The sequence below is a fragment of the Pholcus phalangioides genome, unplaced genomic scaffold, assembly GCF_987345545.1.
Source record: "Pholcus phalangioides strain wild (caught in Gottingen) unplaced genomic scaffold, Ppha-v1.0 ptg000011l_1, whole genome shotgun sequence".
Taxonomy (NCBI): Eukaryota; Metazoa; Arthropoda; class Arachnida; order Araneae; family Pholcidae; genus Pholcus; species Pholcus phalangioides.
Window position 1 is genome coordinate 11,997,446 of NW_028301604.1, and position 21,166 is coordinate 12,018,611.

The 21,166-nt window shown below is 35.0% G+C and overlaps 1 protein-coding gene across 1 annotated transcript in view; it reads left to right on the forward strand.

Annotated features, from left to right (window-relative positions):
• Positions 1–6,361, forward strand: part of Rab7 (RAS oncogene family member Rab7) — a 45,047-nt gene extending 38,686 nt beyond the window's left edge. Inside the window, exon 5 of the mRNA XM_089239021.1 lies at positions 4,804–6,361. Within this exon, the coding sequence (XP_089095147.1) occupies positions 4,804–5,028 (225 nt within the window). The 3' untranslated portion in view covers positions 5,029–6,361. The remainder of the gene's footprint in view (positions 1–4,803) is intronic.
• Positions 6,362–21,166: the final 14,805 nt, after the last annotated feature.

Here is a 21,166-nt window from a genome sequence, read left to right on the forward strand (position 1 = left end):
AATTTTGTGTAATTGAAACCTTTTCTGGAAGTGATTCAATTCCATCTGCTGATACCAAATATACAAGAAACTTCAGATTTTCCAAAAACACGCTTATTAGTATTTATGCCAACAACATAATCAGATAAGCGCTTATAAATAATATTTTTAGATGTTGAATATGTCAATTAAAAAGGTTTTATTCAAATAAGGAATTTTTAAATGTTTTAGAAAATCCACGTCTAAAATTGCTCGATTTACGGAAGCCAAAACAAACGGCCAAGAAAATTGATGGTTCAAACCAATGTTAACTGTCATAATTTTTGTCCCAAATGTTGAAATTTTGCTGTCGTTTGTGGCAAAAATAACAAAATCATGAGCTGGCTTTTTGAGACTAGAATAGGGCAAAACTGATATTACAGCACCAGTATCAACAAGAACACTAGTTTCTGTAATATGATCATGAACAAAAAGACAATTTTGCTCTGAGCTAACATTGTGCTTTGCCTCTACGATGAGCCACTCAGTTTTCCAAATTTTGGGGGATCGTTAAACCAGGGTTGGTAAAAAAAACACACCAAAAAACGGGGTTTTTTTGGTTTAAACCAGTTTTTTTGTTTTAAATAGTATTAACATTAAAAACAAAATTTCTGAAAAAATCATTCAAACTTCCAATAATTAACTAAAATAAAATGTTTATTAATGTAATTAACACTATTCCCATGCTAATTAATCAATAAATATTAATTTTAACAAAAACCAACTTTTGCAATTTAATTATTTTTTTGCTTAACTCAATGGATTACTGTGTGTTTGAAAATTCTTTTAATGTTATTATTAATCATTATAAAGGTTTTTCTCCAGTTACTTTCAGTATACTTAATTAGGAAGCTATTTTGCAAAAAGTAATAAAAATTAGGTGAATATAATGTATTTAATGAAGCATAAATAATGCAGATTAATCAGCAATGATTTACGATATACAGGGTGATTATAACTAAGGTTCTGATTTCAAAACACTGTAAAAAAAGAATGATTGTCAGAATGACTTGAAAATTGATATGAATATTCCTGAAGATATTCAATTTTATTTGATAAAGGGGAAAAAATACTTAAAAATGTAAAATTAATGACATCATCCAACATGTGGGAAATTTGTTCGCAGAATGGAAACGATAGCCAGTCATGGCAGAATGATACCTTAATTATAGCATTTCACGATTTCATAATTCATGGAAACATCACAAAAAACGAAGTAATTGAACAAATAACTACAACTTACTTAAGAAATGTTAAATATGTTGTCCACCGCGTGTTCTGGCTATGAGGTTGAAAGCACAAAAATTCTTGTTCAATAGCAGAATCGGAGTATGCCATGGTCATAATGTGGATGTGCTTGCAATTCAGCTTTATTAAACCAAACGCGCCCCCTTTCCCCCATTCATATTCCTGAGGAACTTCTAACATATAGGGAATGTGCTGGAGATTGCAATTCACCAAAGTTTGCAATCTGACCACTGTTTATAACATTTTGAGGTACCCCCACAGCCAGAAGTTGTAAGGGTTAAGGTGCATCCTGTCAAAATGGGTCTTCAGCAGCTGCTTTGCTGGTATTGCAATGTGCATCTTGATAGAAGTTCTATCCACACACTGATGCTGTGGAAGTGCCAAAATGATGTGGTTGCACAAAATAGATTATACTGCTGGCCAAGTACAGCATCATCTATTGCACATTTTGCACTTTTTTCTTTTGCGAAAGAAACTTCCATTGCTTCAGGAGTATCCATGCAAATTTTCAAGTCATTCTGATCAGTACTTATTGTATAGTTTTGGAATCATAACTTAAATTATAATCACCCTGTATATAGCTGATTATTTTTCTTAAATCTGTTACTACTATACAGTAGAACCGTGATTAACTGGGCTTAACAGTGTGTGTGAAAGTATAAAAAAACAACTATTGAATATTAAGACTGGGAGATATACAGTAGGAGATGTGCTGCTACTTATGGGAATGAAAATGTATGTGAGGTAATGTAACAACTAGTACACTAGTCTTTGTCCTTTAAGGACAGCTGGTGTCTTTATTGGATTATAGGACCACCTGCCCCTAGCATGATGGTGTCACTACTGTAGCTGCTTTTTTGTGAAGGGAAAAAGAAACCCTGTGAGATAATACACCACTACATTTAGATGTGTGATGCAATCCTTATTCATGAATTTTCTAAAGATAGAGCATCAGAATATAGCCAAAGGTTAGAAAATGTTGTAAGAATGAGAAATTTTGGCTTTTATATATAAAACTTTAAATAACTAAGATACTTCATATGGAAAATATATATATATTCTGGCCACTTTTATGAGACTTTTTGAAAAAAATCACTTATAAAATCTTATGTCATTTAAAGATATACCATCAGAATGTACCCCAAGGATATAAAATGTGGTAAAAATGAAACATTTTGGCTAATAATGAACCAATATATTTTTCAAGGAAAAAAAATGGTATTTAGGCAACTTTTATTTGATTTTTTTTTTAAAAAAACCACTTGGTTAAAAACAACTCTGCGTTAAACTGACAAAAGCCATTGTATCTCTTAGCTTTAATCCCAAAATTCAAATGATACTAACACAATCACTTTTCTTTTTAAAATGATTGATTTCTATATCTATCTCCTTAACGAGATCATGATTTAAAGCACTCTAATCTTGATAACTTATTTTCAAGGACTTCAATCCTAGTGATTAGAGCTGTAACATCCGAATTGGACGAAACGCTAGAACACATGACTGGGGACACCTCATTTATCCTGTCAGCCATAATAGCTAATTTAGATAAATCTTGATCACTTAGACAAAATCTGTTGCACATTGTGGGGTAATCTTAGCAACCACAAATTTTTAAAACCTTTGTTGCTGAATTTTTTTCCAGCAGGATTTCGCATCTCAATAATATAGGTTTTTTGTCACCGAGATCTAATTCTTGGAACAATTTATGTAAACGATGAGTTCCGAAATCGACAAACTCTGTGATGTTATATTTTAGAATGTCGTACATGTGTTCGACAGGTGGGTTTTGCAACAAATTGCTAACCATGTCGGAGTTTTGGCTCAAGAGCAGAGCAAAGACAATGAAATTTAGTTGTCTGTAGTTATACCAGATACTTTAAACCACAATTCCAACCAGTAAAAATACAGGCTTCATCATTTTTATTTGCATCACAATTCAAAAAAAGGGTGCTTGCTATGTATAAATTAAAATGCAAATATATTCAAATAAAATCTTGTATAATTATGATGCATTCACAAGGGAAATTTTTTAGGGGACAGAACGATGCAAAAATAGTAACAAAAATGAAAATGTATGCATATGCACTTGATCACCTCTCATCACCGTAACACAACGGGGGAGCAAGCACTCACATGGTTAACAATGGCATGATTGATGTAACCAAACTTTTGCATTGTTGAAATTTGAAGATTCAGAGGAACAAGGCAAACACATTTGGGAAAATGTAGCGAAGCAACAATGGTAAAGATGACATAAACATTCAATGATTAAATATTAGTATTAGGGTCTGTAATTAATTACATTAAATCAAGAATTGTTATCAACATCAACATGACTATCAAAGATGTGGTGGCTAGAGGAATAACGAGGTAGACAGCAGTGGTATTTCCAGGTTGATTCTGATTTATATGTGGATTGTAACACCAGATGTACGCATCACAGCACGGCAGTTTGCATGCACCACAGCTTAAAATCTGAATTTATTTTAGGGGTTGTACACATATAAAAAGTTAATTCTTTCATTTTCTTACAGTTCCCATATGCTCAAAAACCCAATTAAAAAGTTGTTGCCTGGTGTCTCCTGATGTCAACAAAAAATTTTTCACATTTTTAAGTGCAATATTCACAGATATTTGAATTTAAAAAATGGAGGAAAGTTGGGGAAAAACAGCGCTAAGTGCAGAAAAACAGTTTTGCCTGAATTTGAATGTCTCAGTGAATATTGCACTTAGAAATGTGGAAATCTTTTTGTTGGCATCAGGAGAAACAGGGCAGTAACTTTCTAACTAGGTTTTTGAGCACATGGGACTGTATAAAAGGTTAATTCCCTCATTTCCTTATAGTCCAGGGAATTTATGAATGGTCCCGGCAAAATTGCAACAAAAGCTTTTAAATTGCATTTTAATCAGTAATCATTACTGAATAACGTACCCAAAATTGGACAACAGGAACATTCCTAAAAACAAATTGTAAAATGGCAGTGATTTTCTCAATTTAAGGCAAAGGCATAACATTCAATTACATTAGTTTCTAGTTATTTCCACATTACTATTAAATCATAACTACCATGATCTCAACATATAACAAAAGAACAATCTCACCAATTTAGGTCGATGAAAAATTCTCTAAGTCGAAGAAATCACCACAATCTCTGTTGAGCCATATCAAAGACGTGGCACACAATATCAAAATGTTAGTAGACGACAATAACAGATCTCAATGATCGCACCAAATGATGATGGCCATCACTATTCGTAGCGGATTCCAAGTGAATCATGGAACACTGATTCTTAGACTAGCAGATGTATGTCACATTTCAGGGGGGGCGTCCAACACCCAAGTTGAACCACTTGATCACAACTAGAACTTACAAAATCATTGAATAAATGAGAGAAATCATGAGATTAATAACTGACTACCCGGGAAAGCCATTAAAGCTGATTTAGAGCCATGATACAAATGAATAACTTGAATATTGTTATGATTTAATTTGTGAAACATTTATGTATAACAATATTCATACAATTTTCCAGATTTCTACTAAACGTGCGCAAGGTTGGTGTCAGAGCAAAAATAACATTCCATATTTTGAAACAAGTGCTAAAGAAGCTATCAATGTTGAACAGGCCTTCCAAACTGTGGCGAAAAATGCTCTTGCCCAAGAAACTGAAGTTGAGCTTTATTCAGAGATGCCAGGTTCCGGTGGTTTCAATCTTACCAAGGACCCAAAGCCTAAGTCAGATCCTTGTTCATGTTAATGATTGTTAAAAGACTGTCACACCAATGATATGCTGTGGAAAACAATTTTTAGATCTGGTGATCTGCTTTTTCAAATTTTGAGAATATATAGGATAGGTTACAATTATTAATTGTTATTTTGCTGAAAAGTTATAGGCTTTTGGCTTGTTTCAGCTTGGGAACCTGTTTTGCTTTACATAAGTGTGCACATTTAGCGTGCTCATTTAAGTAATGCCTTAAATGGAACGAATATCTCAAGCTATTTTTTTATAGTGATTCTTACCTTGTGTCCATTGAAAGCATTTTGTTAAAAATAATCATATCCACTACAGCTGTAAATTAACCATGTACAGAAATATTTGGCAGTTCATTGTATTTGGCCATTTATATAATGCATATATATAAATATATATAAAAAATGTGGACTTTACATATAGCTTTATCCCTAAAAAATAGTTTTCGTTGTTATGGTTGAAGCAGGTAACCTGAAATTGTGTTGATTTGTGTTTTGTATATTATCTTGAATAGTTGAATGTAAATCCTTGTCTCTTTCTGGTTTTCCTTTTGAACTTTTATTCTGCAAAACAAATCTATATTTTATCATTGGTACAGTTATCAATGCATTGTTTTTTCTAGTTTTACTTCTATAAATATGGTGAACAAGATGTGTACATAGGTTTTATGTAGTCTTATGTATTTTCTTGTCATCGAAAAAAACAGACCTGTGTGCTGAGAGTTCAAAGAGTTATGATTTCAAAATGGAAAGATGTTTTATGTATTGATTGTTTATGCAAGAAAGTACGGCATAAAAAAACTTCTAGGCATGAGAAAATGTAAGTTTTCAACTTATGAAACTTTTCTCTAGCGACTTTTTGCCACAAAAGTGAAGGTTATCTGGAAAAAATGTATACATAAAAAATCACTTTTCGCAATCGTTGTGGTCGTCTTTTTTTTAACACCCAAGTGCTCAGTGCTTTTTATAGAGATGAATGTCACCATTTTACAAAAAAAAATTGTATTTATAAAACAGTGAAATATGTGTGTACTCTTTAATGTTGTATATCAAGAGAATAACATAAACATATATTTAAAAATTATAAGTTTCTACTATCCAGTGTGCTAACAGTTTTGCTAGTTGACTTTCAAACATTTTTTTTAAGACAGTCAATGAAATCTGATATACCAATGTCATTCGCTGAATAGAATTTGGGTTAATTTTTTTTTTTTTTATAAGATGTTGGTTACATTCATTTCATTTTCATTTAAGATCAATTATTTGTTATGGCACGAGGTAGCTGTGGATCATTTTGGAATGTAGCAGGTTCTGGATTTCATTAAACTATTTTAATTTTCTGTTTACAATTTGTATTTATTTTCTAAAAAATTTTTTTACAGAAAAACTTTAACTGTCAGGAGTTTTTTCTTTAACAAAAGATGTTATTTAACTTCCTGATTCGATCATTAAAATCATGTTTCTCTTAAAGTGCTGTAAAAAGTGTGATTATTTCAAAATGTTAGTCCTGCAAGAAAAATTCATAATGAATTGGGTAGCAGGTACGTTTTTGTGGAAAAGCTTTTTATTTAGCTCAGTGTTCATTTTTGGCATATAGGTTGAAACCAATAGTGTTGGCTGCTTTATTTTCACAATTTTTTTGGTATAAATATCCAGCTTAGGTTTGTATTTGAATACCAGTTTTATTCTAGCCTTCACGGCTACAAATGTTGAATATATTTGAAAGTAATTTTGACATTATTTTAAATTATTAAAATGAATTTTCAACCAAAAATTTTGTTAGGCATTCATCTTCAAAAACTTTTATATAAGTTAATCTGGTTTTCTAAACTAATTTGATGTGATGTTATAGTTGGTTTTTTTTCAAATATTGAACGATACATAGAAATTTAAATGTTTTATGCAATTGTTAGAATAATTTTATCAACCTACATCTTAAATAAAATATTAATAGAACAGTATAGGCCTATATAGCCAGCAAATGAGTGCAAATACCAAAGAAGTTTGAGTTGGTGGTGGAGAAAGAATTAATCCTCATGTTTTTAGTATATATCCAGATTGTCTTATAAGCAGGTATGGTAGTATGAAATTGTAGCGAGATTTTCCTTTTATGAAAATTTCTTATCTTTTTAAGCCTTTTTAGATTTGGGAATATGCAGTCAAATAATTGCAATAAGAGAAAACTAACTAATACTGGTCTTTAAAATATGCTTAGAGAATGGGCATGTTCATTTGAGTATACCGTGAGAATTTTCTGTAATTTGCTTCCAAAGAAAAAGATTACTATATTACATCTAATTATCAATTTTAATTTTTCAAGTGTTTTCCCCTTGTTTAATTGATAAGAAAATTGATTGTGAAGAGTTTGATTTAACTTGGCAGAACTGGAATTGCTAATGAATTATATATTAGCAAATACTAAAAGTTGCATTATTCACTGCTTGTTGTATACCAAGCATTCGACAAAGTTTGAAATTTAAAAATCTATGCCAAAAAAAAAATAGACCGTAATTGAAAGCAAAATTTAGTTTTTGATTGGGTTAAAAAAATATTTGGACGAATTTGAAGGGTATGGTGGGACATTCATGTTATGAGCTTGTAAAATTTGTGCTATCAAGTGTGGAGAAATCTTTGCTGTACTTTCCCCCCGAACTTGACTATAACTGCAAATTTACTGTTGCATACACAGAAAAGAAATTGAGTATCACATGGTTTATACCAAGGAAATTCATCTCTCGTTGGACATGATAATTTTAAATAACCAAGTGTGTGTGTTGTGTGTTTAACTTAGAACCTTTATATTTTCAGCACGTTCACTTATGTTGTATGTTTTTCCCCCTTTTCAAAATTTCTACAGGAACCAAGAAAATAAAAATTACCTGTGGTTTTACATTTCTTTCATATTTTTCCCTCTGGTTTTAGTCATGTTTATGGTACGAGCAAAATAAGATTTTTTAGTTGCAAAGAAATAGAAGATTTTGAAGATGCTGCTTTTCAAACTATTGCACAAAACAATGTGCGTATATTTATAACCCGTTTTCTCTTTCTCCCCTGAACTCCATATATTTAGTTAAGTTTCTTTTAAATAAATTTGATGCTTCCTAGCTTCAAAAAGGAAACTGATTTTATCACCTCTATACAGGGTGTCCACTTTTAGTGTTGTCCAATGGCTATTTCCTGAACTGTTGGTTTTAGAGACAACTTTCGATTAGAAAAAATGGTTCGAATGAAAAAATTACTTTAAAAGTTACAAAATTTAAATTTTAATACCAACCCAGTCTTCTAACTTTCAGTTAGAAAGTTGTTGCACTATCTCTCCGGAGGCCAACAAAAAAATTTCCATGCTTTGAAGTACAATATTTGCTGAGGTATTTAAATTCAAAAATTGTAAAGAACTAAGCTAATGGATAAATTTCCCTCATTAATGCTATTCTTTCCCCCTTTTCTAGTTTTTGAATTCAAATATCTCGACGAACAAGGAAAGGGTCCCAAGGTGGAGTCTTCAAAAAGTTTCGAATAAATTAGATTCTACTAATTTTTGAATATGCACAAAAATAAATCCAGTGAAATTATAGGTCACTCAAAAAAATTGCAAATATTAATATTTTTGGATGCCAATAAAGGTAAAGAATTAAATAAAAAAATCCAGCTACCCTAGAGTGTTAGTGCCCTAGCCTAGAGTGTTAGTGACGTCATTCAAACATGAAGTACAACACACAGAAATGAAACTAGTTTTTTTTTATCCGTAGACAGCAAAGATGGAGAAAAAGTGAAAAGTTTTTATACAGGGGGTATATATAGCATTTTCCCTCGGCGAACCATTGATCCTTTAGAGGCATACTTCCAATTAGAAAAAGTATTCAAATATCATGTACTCTGATGTCATTCCATGTTTCAAGGGGTTGTAGAGTTATTAGAATAACAAATCAACTTTTAATAGTCCCCCCCCCCCCCGTGTCCCAAAATCCAGTTAGTTGTTGCCCTGTCTCTCCCGATGCCAACAAGTCACATTTCTAAGTGCAATATTCATCGAGATATTATCGAATTCATAAAAGCTGAGGAAAGTTGGGGAAAAAAGCATTAAATATTGAATTTTTTTTTAAACCGTTAAAACTTTAATGCAATTTTTAAACAAATTTAAAGCATTAAATGCGAGTAAAACGGTTTAACCGTATTTAGAGCTGTTTTTACCCTCATTTTTTGAATTCGAATATCTCGGTGAATATTGCCTTTAAAACGTGGAATTCTTTTTGTTAGCATCAGGAGAGAGACGGGCAACAACTTTATAATTGGGTTTTGGGATACACGGGGACTATATCAGTTTTTTAATTCTAATAACTATACAACCTCTTGAAACATGAGTGGCATATTTGAGTAGTACACGGTATTTGGATACTTTTTATATAATTGGAAAGTATGCCTCTAGGATCAACGGTTTGCCAGTAAAATTTCATACTTGCTATGCACCCTGTTTACATATCGGCAAGATGAGTAGCCAACTGTTGACATTTTTAATATTTCGTGACTAAATAATAGCATTCCGCCGCTAATTTTTGTTTTTGTGTTTCTGAGCGAGATGAGTGTACTTAAATTTTCATAATTTTTGAGTACGACACCTTGGGACCCTTTCCTTATTAGAAACATGGGAATTTTTCTAATTGGAAGTTAGAGGACGGGGGACTGTATTAAATTAATTTTGTAACATTTTTTTTATTAAAATTTTTTTTCATTTGAACATTTAAGAGATGATGGGCGACATCATTTAAATATTTTTCTAATCGAAAGTTGTCTCTAAAACCAACGGTTCGGGAAATAGCCATTGGACGATAAGACTGGACACCCTATATACTTCCAAACATTATCATTTTTTGTGCTCGTGGGGGATAATTTGACTGTATTTTAGAGCTGATTCTATATAATGGCCGTTCACGGAATTGGTACCCAGACTAATTGAACCCAAGATTAGTGCTTTAACTCTGCTGCTAGGGGGCTTGACAAAGCGATAGCAATTTAAAAATATGTACAATAATTTTATATTGATTCAAACAATTATGATCACGAGTTCTAATCAGCATTGCCTTTATAGAAAAATGAGTATTCTATATGTGGATAAAAAAAACCGTTTTTTTCTCTCTCTTGCTCAGTTGGAGCCCCTTATACGCGTTTTCCCAGTCATTTCCGAATTGTAGTTGTACTTAAGGACCCGACACTTTTACTATTTTTATAAAAAGAAATCTGTCTGTATATATATATAATTTTTTTTTTCACTTCTTAATATCAAATATACATGCATGCAGTATTTAAATTTGGTAACGCAGCAGAAGTTGTAATCGCAACGGAAAACATTAGGAAATATATATTGCCTTATGCTTGTGCCTCGTCAAATAACACAAAATGTTCCGGACTCTGCCACAAAGCTGAGCTGGAAAAGATCTCGGCAACGGGATAAGTCCAGTGGCAAAGTTCTGGCGTTCATTCATTGCCTCTTCAAATAATTTTGCTTATGGCAATAGTGATGTGGTGATTATAAAGTAATTCAATGGCACGAATATAAAATACTTTCGGTGCACAGGTCTGTTTTGTACGTTTATTGTAGGAAATGTAAGTGTTCTGTATACACTCCGAGGTTTTATGCTATTCTATCCGATATCTTGAGATTTAAGGTTTTCTTGTTTGAATACAGGTAAGGAGTGTTTTCATTTTGACGGTCTGCATTTATTTTATTTCTTTTTTTTTTTGTACCACTAGCTGAATGTAAAAATAAAGACTAATTTTTTTAAATGTTACGTCTTTCCTTTTTATCTAGTTTTCGTAATCACATAAAATTACGGCACGTACATTTTTGATGTCTTGGGTAAATCGAGAAATATGAGATTTCCTACTTTTTTTTTTAAATAATGGTAACTTTTCTTTTGTAGTTTTTTGTTTTTAATTGAGATTTTAGACTGTTGTATAAGTGTTTAATAGGAATTTTCATAATAAACAATGCATTAGAGAACATGCAAACATAAGTTCGTACTTTCTTGATAATGTTGAGGATCATTTATAAAGCATAAAGGAACTGAATTTTTTTTCCATTTCGTCTGTCGTTTTATAGACGAATTAGTTGATCAAAGATATTTTGCTCAGACAAACCCTCTTGCAGACCTGCCAACTCTCCCGATATAGGCGGGAGACTCCGGATTTTTCATCCTTCCTCCCGCTCTCCGGATTTTGGCAGAAAATTAGATTTTACGCGAGCTTTCACGTTGTCGTGGCGTCAATGATTACCGTAGCCGTTAGGGAAAACAGCCATAGAGAACAGCCGTGGTCATTTCCATCGAGCAGCCGTAAAAAAAAAGTCTCTGTGACCGCATTTAAGCAACTGGCAAAGACGCGACTTCGTTTTCGTAGCTTTTATCGGCAATCATTTATCAGGGGCATGACCTTGGTTGCCGAAATTCCTGTATAATCGTTATTGTATTCCATTAACAGCCGTGCGGTAAACGCGTTTTTTCGTCCGCAGCTTTGTAATCTGAATTTTTTTAAATAGTTTCTTCCGATTAAACATCTTCGGAAAGAAAATATAAAACTTTAAGCTATATACAGATAAATATAAAGCTTTTAAGAATTCATATACCCAAGATTATCAATCACTGATGGCATCCACGAAAGGAAACACTTATGTTTTATGAACATTATGTAGATGTGATTTCTCTATTCGGCATGGAAAGACTGACATGCAATTAAATTCTTCTCTTGGGGGGGGGGGGGGGTGAAGAATGTAACTTTTTCTTAATTTATTTAAAAAAAAAAAATTCGAATTTTTTTTTATGAACTTTTTTTTGATCGAGACTATATACACTGCTCAAAACAATTAGGGGAGCACATGGTTTTAACAAAATTACGCAAAGATGTATACCGATAAGTAACATAAAATGAATCATCCATAATTTAAAGCCTAGCAGGAAACGGAAGAAGAAAACTTCATATACAAATCAAAGTTCATGACGTCAGAAACCAGAAAAAGGAGATAAGGGCAGAAATCGGGATGTTGCAGAAACGTCTGTTTTACTGCCGTAACTGTGAAATTCGATTGCGCAGTATTTTTTTTTTTGAGACAAGGTGACTTGAGGATGTCTCAACAACGTGATTTACCGGAATCCATGGCATGGCGTGTTATAGGCAGACTGGAATCCGGGCAAACACAACGTAGTGTTGGAGTCGCCAAAAGTGTTGTTGCAAGGCTGTAGAATCGATTCCAAGAAACAGGAAATGTTAGACGTCGGCCACGCGCCACTACAACAACTGATGACCGGTATATACGGTTAACAGCCCGTCGAAACAGAACAGAGAACGCTACGCAGCTGCAAAGACGGTTGCTCTTGGCAACAGGACGAAGGGTGTCCAGCCAAACAGTACGTAATCGGCTTCATGAGGGAGGGCTCTATGCACGTAGGCCAATGGTCTGCATTCCGTTGACCCCACGCCACCGTGCGGCCCGAAGAAGATGGGCTGCTGAACATCGAGATTGGGAGCAACATGATTGGAGCCAAGTGCTGTTTACAGACGAGTCCCGATTCAGTCTGGAGTGTGACACCCGACGTGTTCTGGTATGGAGGGACAGGGGCACTCGAAATAACCCCGCAATCGTTCGTGAAAGGTCACAATACAGACGAGCTAGTTGAATGGTATGGGGTGGAATCAGCATAGGCGGACGTACGGACCTGCATATCATTCGGAATGGCACTTTGACAGCCCGAAGGTATGCAGACGAGATACTGCGACCTCATGTCATCCCTTACGCTGGAGCCATTGGAGATTCCTTTGTTTCCCAGGATGATAATGCCCGACCGCATAGAGCTCGTCTGGTGGAGAACATGCTTGAAGCTGAAACAATACAGCGTATGGAATGGCCAGCGTGCTCTCCTGACCTGAATCCAAATGCTCGGACGACGCATTGCTGCGCGACCAAGGCCGCCTGTTACTGTCCGAGACTTGCAGATTGCACTTCTTGAGGAGTGGAACAGTATTCCCCAAAGTCTGATCGATAACCTCATCGCATCCATGGCAAACAGGTGTGCAGCAGTCTTAGCTGTTCGAGGAGACCACACGCCCTATTAAAACTCATGCATCATGTCTAAACAGTACTTTTTTTTATCGTTTACATGTAACCAAATTGTTGCCCTAAATCATCTTTTCATGTTTTTTCCATATTTTCAAAGAATTAAAGCTTAATTCCAAATTTTTTTACGTCTATTTTCTGTATTGCGCATTGATACGCGTGTACCATCCATTGTATGCCAATACGTGGCTGTCTCGCACGGTTTTCTTCACTTTTTTGCTTGCTCCCCTAATTGTTTTGAGCAGTGTATATATATATATATATGAGTGTCGGGGTTGGGGGGGTTCCCCCTCGGGAGAATCTCCGCATTTCTGGATTTCAAAAGTTGGCACGTCTGCTCTTGTCAATCAGCGTATTACTGTATCTCTCGCTGTTAACACGTTTCTTTCATACCGATCAGGATAAAGATTTCAACCAATGTTAGTACAGTATAGTGTTTAATTTTTTTTAATCGCAGCATCAATCTCGTGATAAAACTTTCTTCAACATGTCTAATAACCATCTCATTCATTATCTAGTTATATGTTTTTTTTTCCTCGATCCTATTGATTTCATTCTTTTTGTTTCAGAAATCGAAATATAAATGTTTTTCGCATGAAATATGTACGCGAGAGAGAGAGAGTGTATATAGATAGATAGTTTAATATCGGCCGAAATTCAAATATTTATGTAGAAATATAAAAATATCACCCCCTGTATATAATGTACGGGGTGATTATAAAAAAACTATCCCGACATATGGGCCCCTAACTATCATACCATTCACAGAAACTGAATGAAATTTTGGCATAAGGTATTTTGAGGTATGCGCTCAAGAATGATATGGAAAACAACAGTGTCACTCTAACAGTTACGGTTACAGTGAGAAAATTTCGAAAATATTAAATGGCAACACCAAGTTTTTTGTATTGGAATGCGATCTCCATACTGAAAAACACTAAATAGCGTTGGAATGGCACCTGTAGCACGAAAATCCCCAAAGCTAGGCAAGGAAAAAGTAAAAAGGACTTTGCCGTGCACCAGAGCATTAATGTTCGTTTCATTCGTCACACCGTTTCTTCGGCTGATCCCAGCCTGATTAGTCCTCCACAAGGTCATGTGGAAAATTTGTGAAACACAATAAAATGCTTTATTTTATGCTGCTTCTCTGTCCTTATTGGTTGTCCTCACTTTTAGCCTATCTACCGCCGGTGATTTTCATGCTACAGTTGCCGTTCGAACGCTATTTAGGGTTTTTCACAATGGAGATCACATTCCAATACAAAAAACTTGGTGTTGCCATTTAATATTTTCGAAATTTTCTCACTGTAACCGTAACTGTTAGAGTGACACTGTTGTTTTCCATATCATTCTTGAGCGCATACATCAAAATACCTTATGCCAAAATTTCATTCAGTCTCTGTGAATGGTATGATAGTTAGGGGCCCATATGTCGGGATAGTTTTTTTATAATCACCCTGTATATATATATATATATATATAGTGGTATTTTTTTTTACGTACTTGGGGCTAGTAAGTAAAACAAATACGAAATTTAATTCGCAGCAGGCAATTGTCCAATGAGGTTGGCTGGGAAGAAAAGCTACTATTTTATGCAGGATGATTCACAAATAATCATTTTATTTTAAAGTACGGGGTGTTTTAAAAAGAATCATCCGATTTAAAACAATCACAACTATTCAGTTTTTAATCCGTTTTAATCGAATAATGTATAGGTACAAAGAGGGAAATCTCGAGTTTTACGCAATTGCCGACAGGTAGCGCTAACACTCTTCCTTCGGCCACCACTTTGATGTTTGTCAAGATTGACTTTTCCCACAGTTAGAAACCGATTCGGTTGACTTCATTTTCCAGCAGGATGGGGCACCACCACACTGGAGCTTGGACGTTCGAGAATTTTTGAACAATCGCATTCCTAAACGACTTCTTTTGACTTTTCGGGTTCTCTTTCATGTTGGCAGATATGTTGCCATAAATTGTAAACATTTTGTGTTTCCCTCATCCTGCAACTTAGTAACAACTACCCAAAGAAAATTTTAGGCGCCAATACAATTTTTTAGTTGCCATAGCAACCTGACGCCTGGGATTTGCCCAAACCTGTTATACACGGTAGTGAAATTCATTCCCGATACAGCATGTCAGTAGTCTATTGATGTTCGTTAAAGCGGCGGTAATTCGGTTCTTGAGCTCATTCAAAGTGGCTGTCTGTGGAGGCACGTACACAGCGTCTTTAATGTAACTCCAAAGACAAAAGTCACAAACAGTTAAAGATCGAGAGGCCTTAAAGGCTCATCTGATGGGACGGTGACTGCTCCATATTTTCTTCGGTACGCTCGTTGCACGACAAGCGATGAAGATGTCACGTAATCCAAAACACTTTTGCAATATTATATTGAATGTGTGGGAATAAAAATTTAACCTTTGCTTCTTCATACCCCGTGTACTATTAAACAGTACAATTTATAGGTTTCAAGTTATATATTTTTTTAAACCCGATAATTATTTTTGAATCACCCTGTATTATTAATTATATTAGTTATAGTTATTTTCATTAAACCACACATCTGTATTCCCCATACGTCAGTGGGTGCGTCGTGACATGCTGGAGATGTTGATGTGTTCCTGTTCTCAGTGCTTTGAAGTGAATGCAAAATATCTACTGGACCATTCCGGGGAGTTGCGAGGGAACTACGACTAGGGTAAGGGAGCCACGGGCCACAAAAGTTTGAGAAGCACTGCCGTACGTGATACGTACGCAATCCACAGTTTGGATTTAAACAAATAATTTAAATTCAACTAACCCTTTAAGTGGTTATTAAAATTTTTCTGATCCGCACTATAACTGCCACATTAGAAATTAATAAAACTTCTAGAAATTGCCACCTATTTTTAAGAATTTTTTCCAATTTCCAGCTGATAACTCCCTTTCTGTTATCAGGCATTCAACAAAATCAAATTCCGCCCATTGGCAGTTGATTGACTGGACGGGGGAAGGAAACTTTCAGCAGTTTTAAGAACAGAGATATGGGATTGCCGTTTTGAGAGGGTTCGAAGAACCCGAGATATCTCGGGATTGACGTGGTAAGGGTTAATCGTCAATAATAACACAATCGTAAATATAACCGGGCAAAACAGTTAAGCTGTTGAAGTACTCTTTTGAAAAAGTAGGACAATCCTACACCACTAACAAGTGGACACAAGGAAATCATTTACCGCAATCAATACAAAGAATTGTGCATAAATCTGGTCATTTTCAAGCTATCAAAATGGCAATCGAGTGTCCACTAAACCATTAAAACATGAAAATGTTCTAACTGGTCATTTTCATTTATTCAATGGTCAATGAATAGATACAGTGCACGCAGAATTTTCTCGAGCGGGGTTTCAGATTTTTTTCCCTTCTGAGGGGATTTTTTTACGTTTTTTCCTGCAAAATAACACTATAATCTTGGCTCAAGGGGGGGTCCTCCCCTTCCTCCTTTGCGTACGCCAATGCACGCAGGGGTGTAAGCAGGAGATTGAGTTTTGGAGGGCCACAAATTCTTAGTTACCAACCTTCAAAAAGCATTTTGAATTAACAGAAACTGTGTGATTAAGATAGCATATGAATGCATTTTATTCGGTTTTTGATAATTTTACAATGATATATTTAAGAATATTTTTAATTTTTGACCATCTTTGGGGGGGAGGGTACGGGCGCCTGTCCCCCTACCCGCGTACGCCTCTGCTTTTACGGTACAGTTTTTGTGTTGTTTCGTAGTATTCATTGGCATTTTCATTCTTTCACAGATTTTACGAATAACGGCTGGTACACGTACCGTAATTAATAAGGCCACGGCTTATACAGACTGTCCGAAATTGCTTGCCCAGCGGATATCTCTGTAACCGTTGGATTTAGAGAAACATACTTCGAAAGTTTTTAACAGCTGGCTGTGCGAAGATGAATTTAGGAAAAAGAGAAAATTCAACTGCCCTTGCGGGAAGTCGAACGTCCTCTCACTTGCCGGGTGAGCGCCCTAGAGCATTAGACATACTTTCACTTACAAAAAATTTCGAATGATGTGCGGTTACTCAAAATGACTTGAAATATTCCGAGGGATCGCATACATAAGAAAATAGAAAATTAACTTTTTATGTAAACCCTGTGTGAGAGAGACGTTTCATAGAGCGTAGAGTTATTGAAAATATTGGGAGGGCCCAGAATTATTGGTCGGGGGGGGGGGGGCAAACCTAATACAATCACAACGCCACAACAGGCAAAATGCCCAACGAGATGGCTAATATTTTCATATGTTACTATGCAGATGGTGGAAAATGTTGGAGAGGGTGGCTCGGTCCCTATATATGGGCCGGATAAAAGTTTACGCCTATGTGCGAGCTAAAACGTCCAATCGTTGAAATTTAAATGTGGCTCTGGGGAGTCATTTACAAAAAATAGAATATTTTTAAATGCAATATTAACGAAGATATCAGCATTTATCGCCAATGATTGAGGGTATGGTTCACAAATTGCGAAACTTTAATTAAATTCGAAGTTGCAAAATGTCTGTAATTTTCAAAAAAATTAATTGTTATTTGTTGTGAATAAAAAGATGAAATAGTTCATTCTATTTGTGTGTACAGTCTCTGGAAAAGACAACTTTTCTGCCAATGAAAACTTGCCAACACAGTGCTATGTTGTTAAAACCTAATGATTTTTTATATTTAATATCTCAGTAAATATTGCATTTAAAAAAAATGAAATTTTTTGCTAGTTACTTTTCAGAGCTTGATCTACATTTCGATAATTGGAAATTTTGTTACACGGGGACTTTATAAAAAGTTCATTTCTTTATTTTTTATGTATACGACCTCTCAAACAACTTATGAGGTTTTCAAGTAACAGCCCATCACATTTGAAAACTTTTTGTTATTGAAAGTATGTTTCTATAGTCACCGGTTGCAGAGATATCCGCTGTGCAAACAATTTCGGACAGCTTGGATAGCTTTAAAAGTTAACCTCCTATAGCCCGGTGTATATTTGAATATTATACCAATATACCTATTATACGATTTTTTCTCACTTTTCTTGGTATTTTAAAAAGTACATCTTTTAGTGGTCATTTCAGTAAAAAATATGGCTATATAGGCCTATAAGTTTAATACTTTTTTTTATAAAGAAAGAGTTGATTCTTTTTTTGTGTCCTTTTTTGAGAGATTCTAAAATTTTACGTGTTCAAGATTTAAAATCTCACCAAATTGAGAGAACTGGAAATAAAATTCAAGATAACATCTTTTCAACTTTGCTAAGCGAGATTTTATCAGTTTATAGATAATAGTAAAATAAAGGGAAGCAGTATATACTAACAAATTTGTGCCCCTTAATCCGTGTATTGTAATTTATTAAAAGGGCCCACTTTTATTAACCCTTTCCCGGACAGGCTTTTGGCAACAGATTCGGATAATCTCTAGTAGAAGTATCGGCGATCGATAAATCTGGTAGCCTTGTTCGTTCGTTGAAAAAAGGACGAAGAAGGGCAGGGGCGTAGCCAGAAATTTCGTTCGGGGGGGGGGGACCACTTTCATTTCGGGAGGGGACCAAAGTGACAGAACAATGGATTTGGCCATCTTTTTCCCTTTTTTCTGTCATTTTCTCACATTTCGGGGGGGGGGGACTAGACCCCCAAGTCCCCCCCCCCTCGCTACGCCCTTGAAGAAGGGGAAAGAAAGAAAAAAATGGTGTTGTGGACACTACTGTAAATACTGTAGCAGGCCTACAGTAGATTTCTCTTTCGCCCTCACCCTACCTTACGTGTTTTATATATAGTACATATACTTCAGCAATGTTTCTCAACCTTATTCAGTTCATGGCCCCCTTTGGACGATATTTTTTTCTCATGGCACCCTTGTCTTATTCAGCTCCCCCACGTTCATTCCAGATCGAGACCCTTTCTACTTACTGAATTGAATTTAATCAAAACTGAATTTATAATGAACAAATATTTTCTGAATAAAATTTAATTCTGGAATCCTGGGCCAGTCACGGATCCATAAGGTAAGCGCTCATCCCTTCTAAGAGCCGAATGAAATGTGTAAAATATGGGATTGATCTACACATAACGAACCTATAATCGACCCTCCTAACACATCACCCTGGGTCCGTGCCAACCCTGGACTAGAGTTCGGTGAGCTTCCTTCTTGTGAAGGGTTTCATGCATGGCTGTCTCAGCATCATGGGTCCCTGGGATAGGTTCCCCCATCCAAAGTGTTGTTCTGGGGCCTCATACTTAGCTGGAATTAACAGCTTACACATTTACATACTTATATTCGAAAATTATAAAACCGAATATCACCATGTAGGGCCTCCCTAAGGAGGATAGGAGTCCCTGGGCTATACCATCATAGGCCCGTGGATTAAGATGGTCCGGGTTATATGGACAGTTCTGCTGAAAGTAGTAACATTTTCTCCCACCATATTTCAGTTGAAAGCTCTAATTCTTCACAACTCTCTGTGGCCCCCTTCACACTTGTCATGGCTCCCCTTTTATCGGATTTTCACCCGTGGCCCCTTTAGAATATCTCAGGACCGTAAGGGGGCCATACGGCCCCAGGTTGAGAACCACTGCACTACAGAATAAATTTCTCCCGATTGCGTTTGGACAAGATATTTCGCCGTGATTGTAAAGGGGTTAAATGAATTGCTGTGATCATGTAAATGAACACAGTAATGTTTCAATTATCCTTTGCATATCCTTTTGCATTCGCATTTGTGAAAACAAAATAATTTTCAATACGTTTTTAGGGAGGTTAACCATAGAAGGTTAATTTCAAGCTCTTGCTTCTGATTCAAAGCTGCGGCCTAGCCAATAATTTTTCGTGCATTCTGACTTAAAAGGGATTCTAATTTCTAATTAAAGGGATTTTTATCTTAGGAATCTTAAATTATCTGTTCAATATTGTAATGTAATATCTTCTTTAACCTTGAATACTTTGCTAAAATGAATTTTCAGCAACGTACTCTAAAAATTTTAATAGATTTAAAAAAGTTCTCTGATTTTTTAATCTATTAAATAGATCTATATTAATTAATCATTATTTCAATATAATTAATTAAAATCCATATTAATTAATCTATTAATTCAGAAATAAATGGCTACAGAAATTAATAGATTAAAAAAATCGGAATTTTTTTAAATCTATTAATTTCTGTTGCCATTTATTTCTTTATATTATAAGTTTATGAATTTCTTTTTTCTTTCCTTGCTTGTACCGCCAAATATATAACAATTATTATTTTTCCACAAGTTAGCTTAGCGAATACCCCCCTATAGATAAGATATCTTATCTATAGAGGGTGTTGGCTTTGCTACCCCCAAAATGTTTTGTGTCTGTTTCAACTGAATAAGTGAGTTATCCTAAATTATCTATCTTATTAAAATTTTTTATGCATTTCTTTTTAATCCAGTTAGAAAAAAATAAATTTTTATTCTCGAATAATGTCTAATGTCACGTAATATTACAAAATTCTTAAAGACAACCTGAACGATAGAAGTTGAAAACGCACCGCATTTCATTTATTTTGATATTAGTGTTTTTCATTAGTTATTCAATGAAAATTACGAGCGGCTTATACGAAGATGTGACATGTAAACAGTCATGGCATTTCTACGAAAAATTCTTTCTTTAGGTCAGCGGTTCTCAACCTTTTTTGACTCGCGGAGCCCTTTTAAGTAAAAAAATTCTATGGCGGAGCCCCGTAGGCCAATTTTTTAGTTATTCAACAAAGTTACTGATTTATTTTTGCTATTTAAAAATATTTATAGTTATTTTTTAAATTTTTACTGTTTTTTTTATTTTCCTCGAGTGGCCGCGGAGCCCCTGGAGAGTGCACAAGGAGCCCCAAGGGCTCCGCGGAGCACCGGTTGAGAACCGCTGCTTTAGGTCATTCTTCGTAGTGCTGCTTGAGCATCCCAGCGACTTAGTTACAGGAAACTACGTTAAATGTGTGACGTATTATGGAAAAAAACCATAACCAGTTAATTTGATGAGGTTGCAAAAAAGA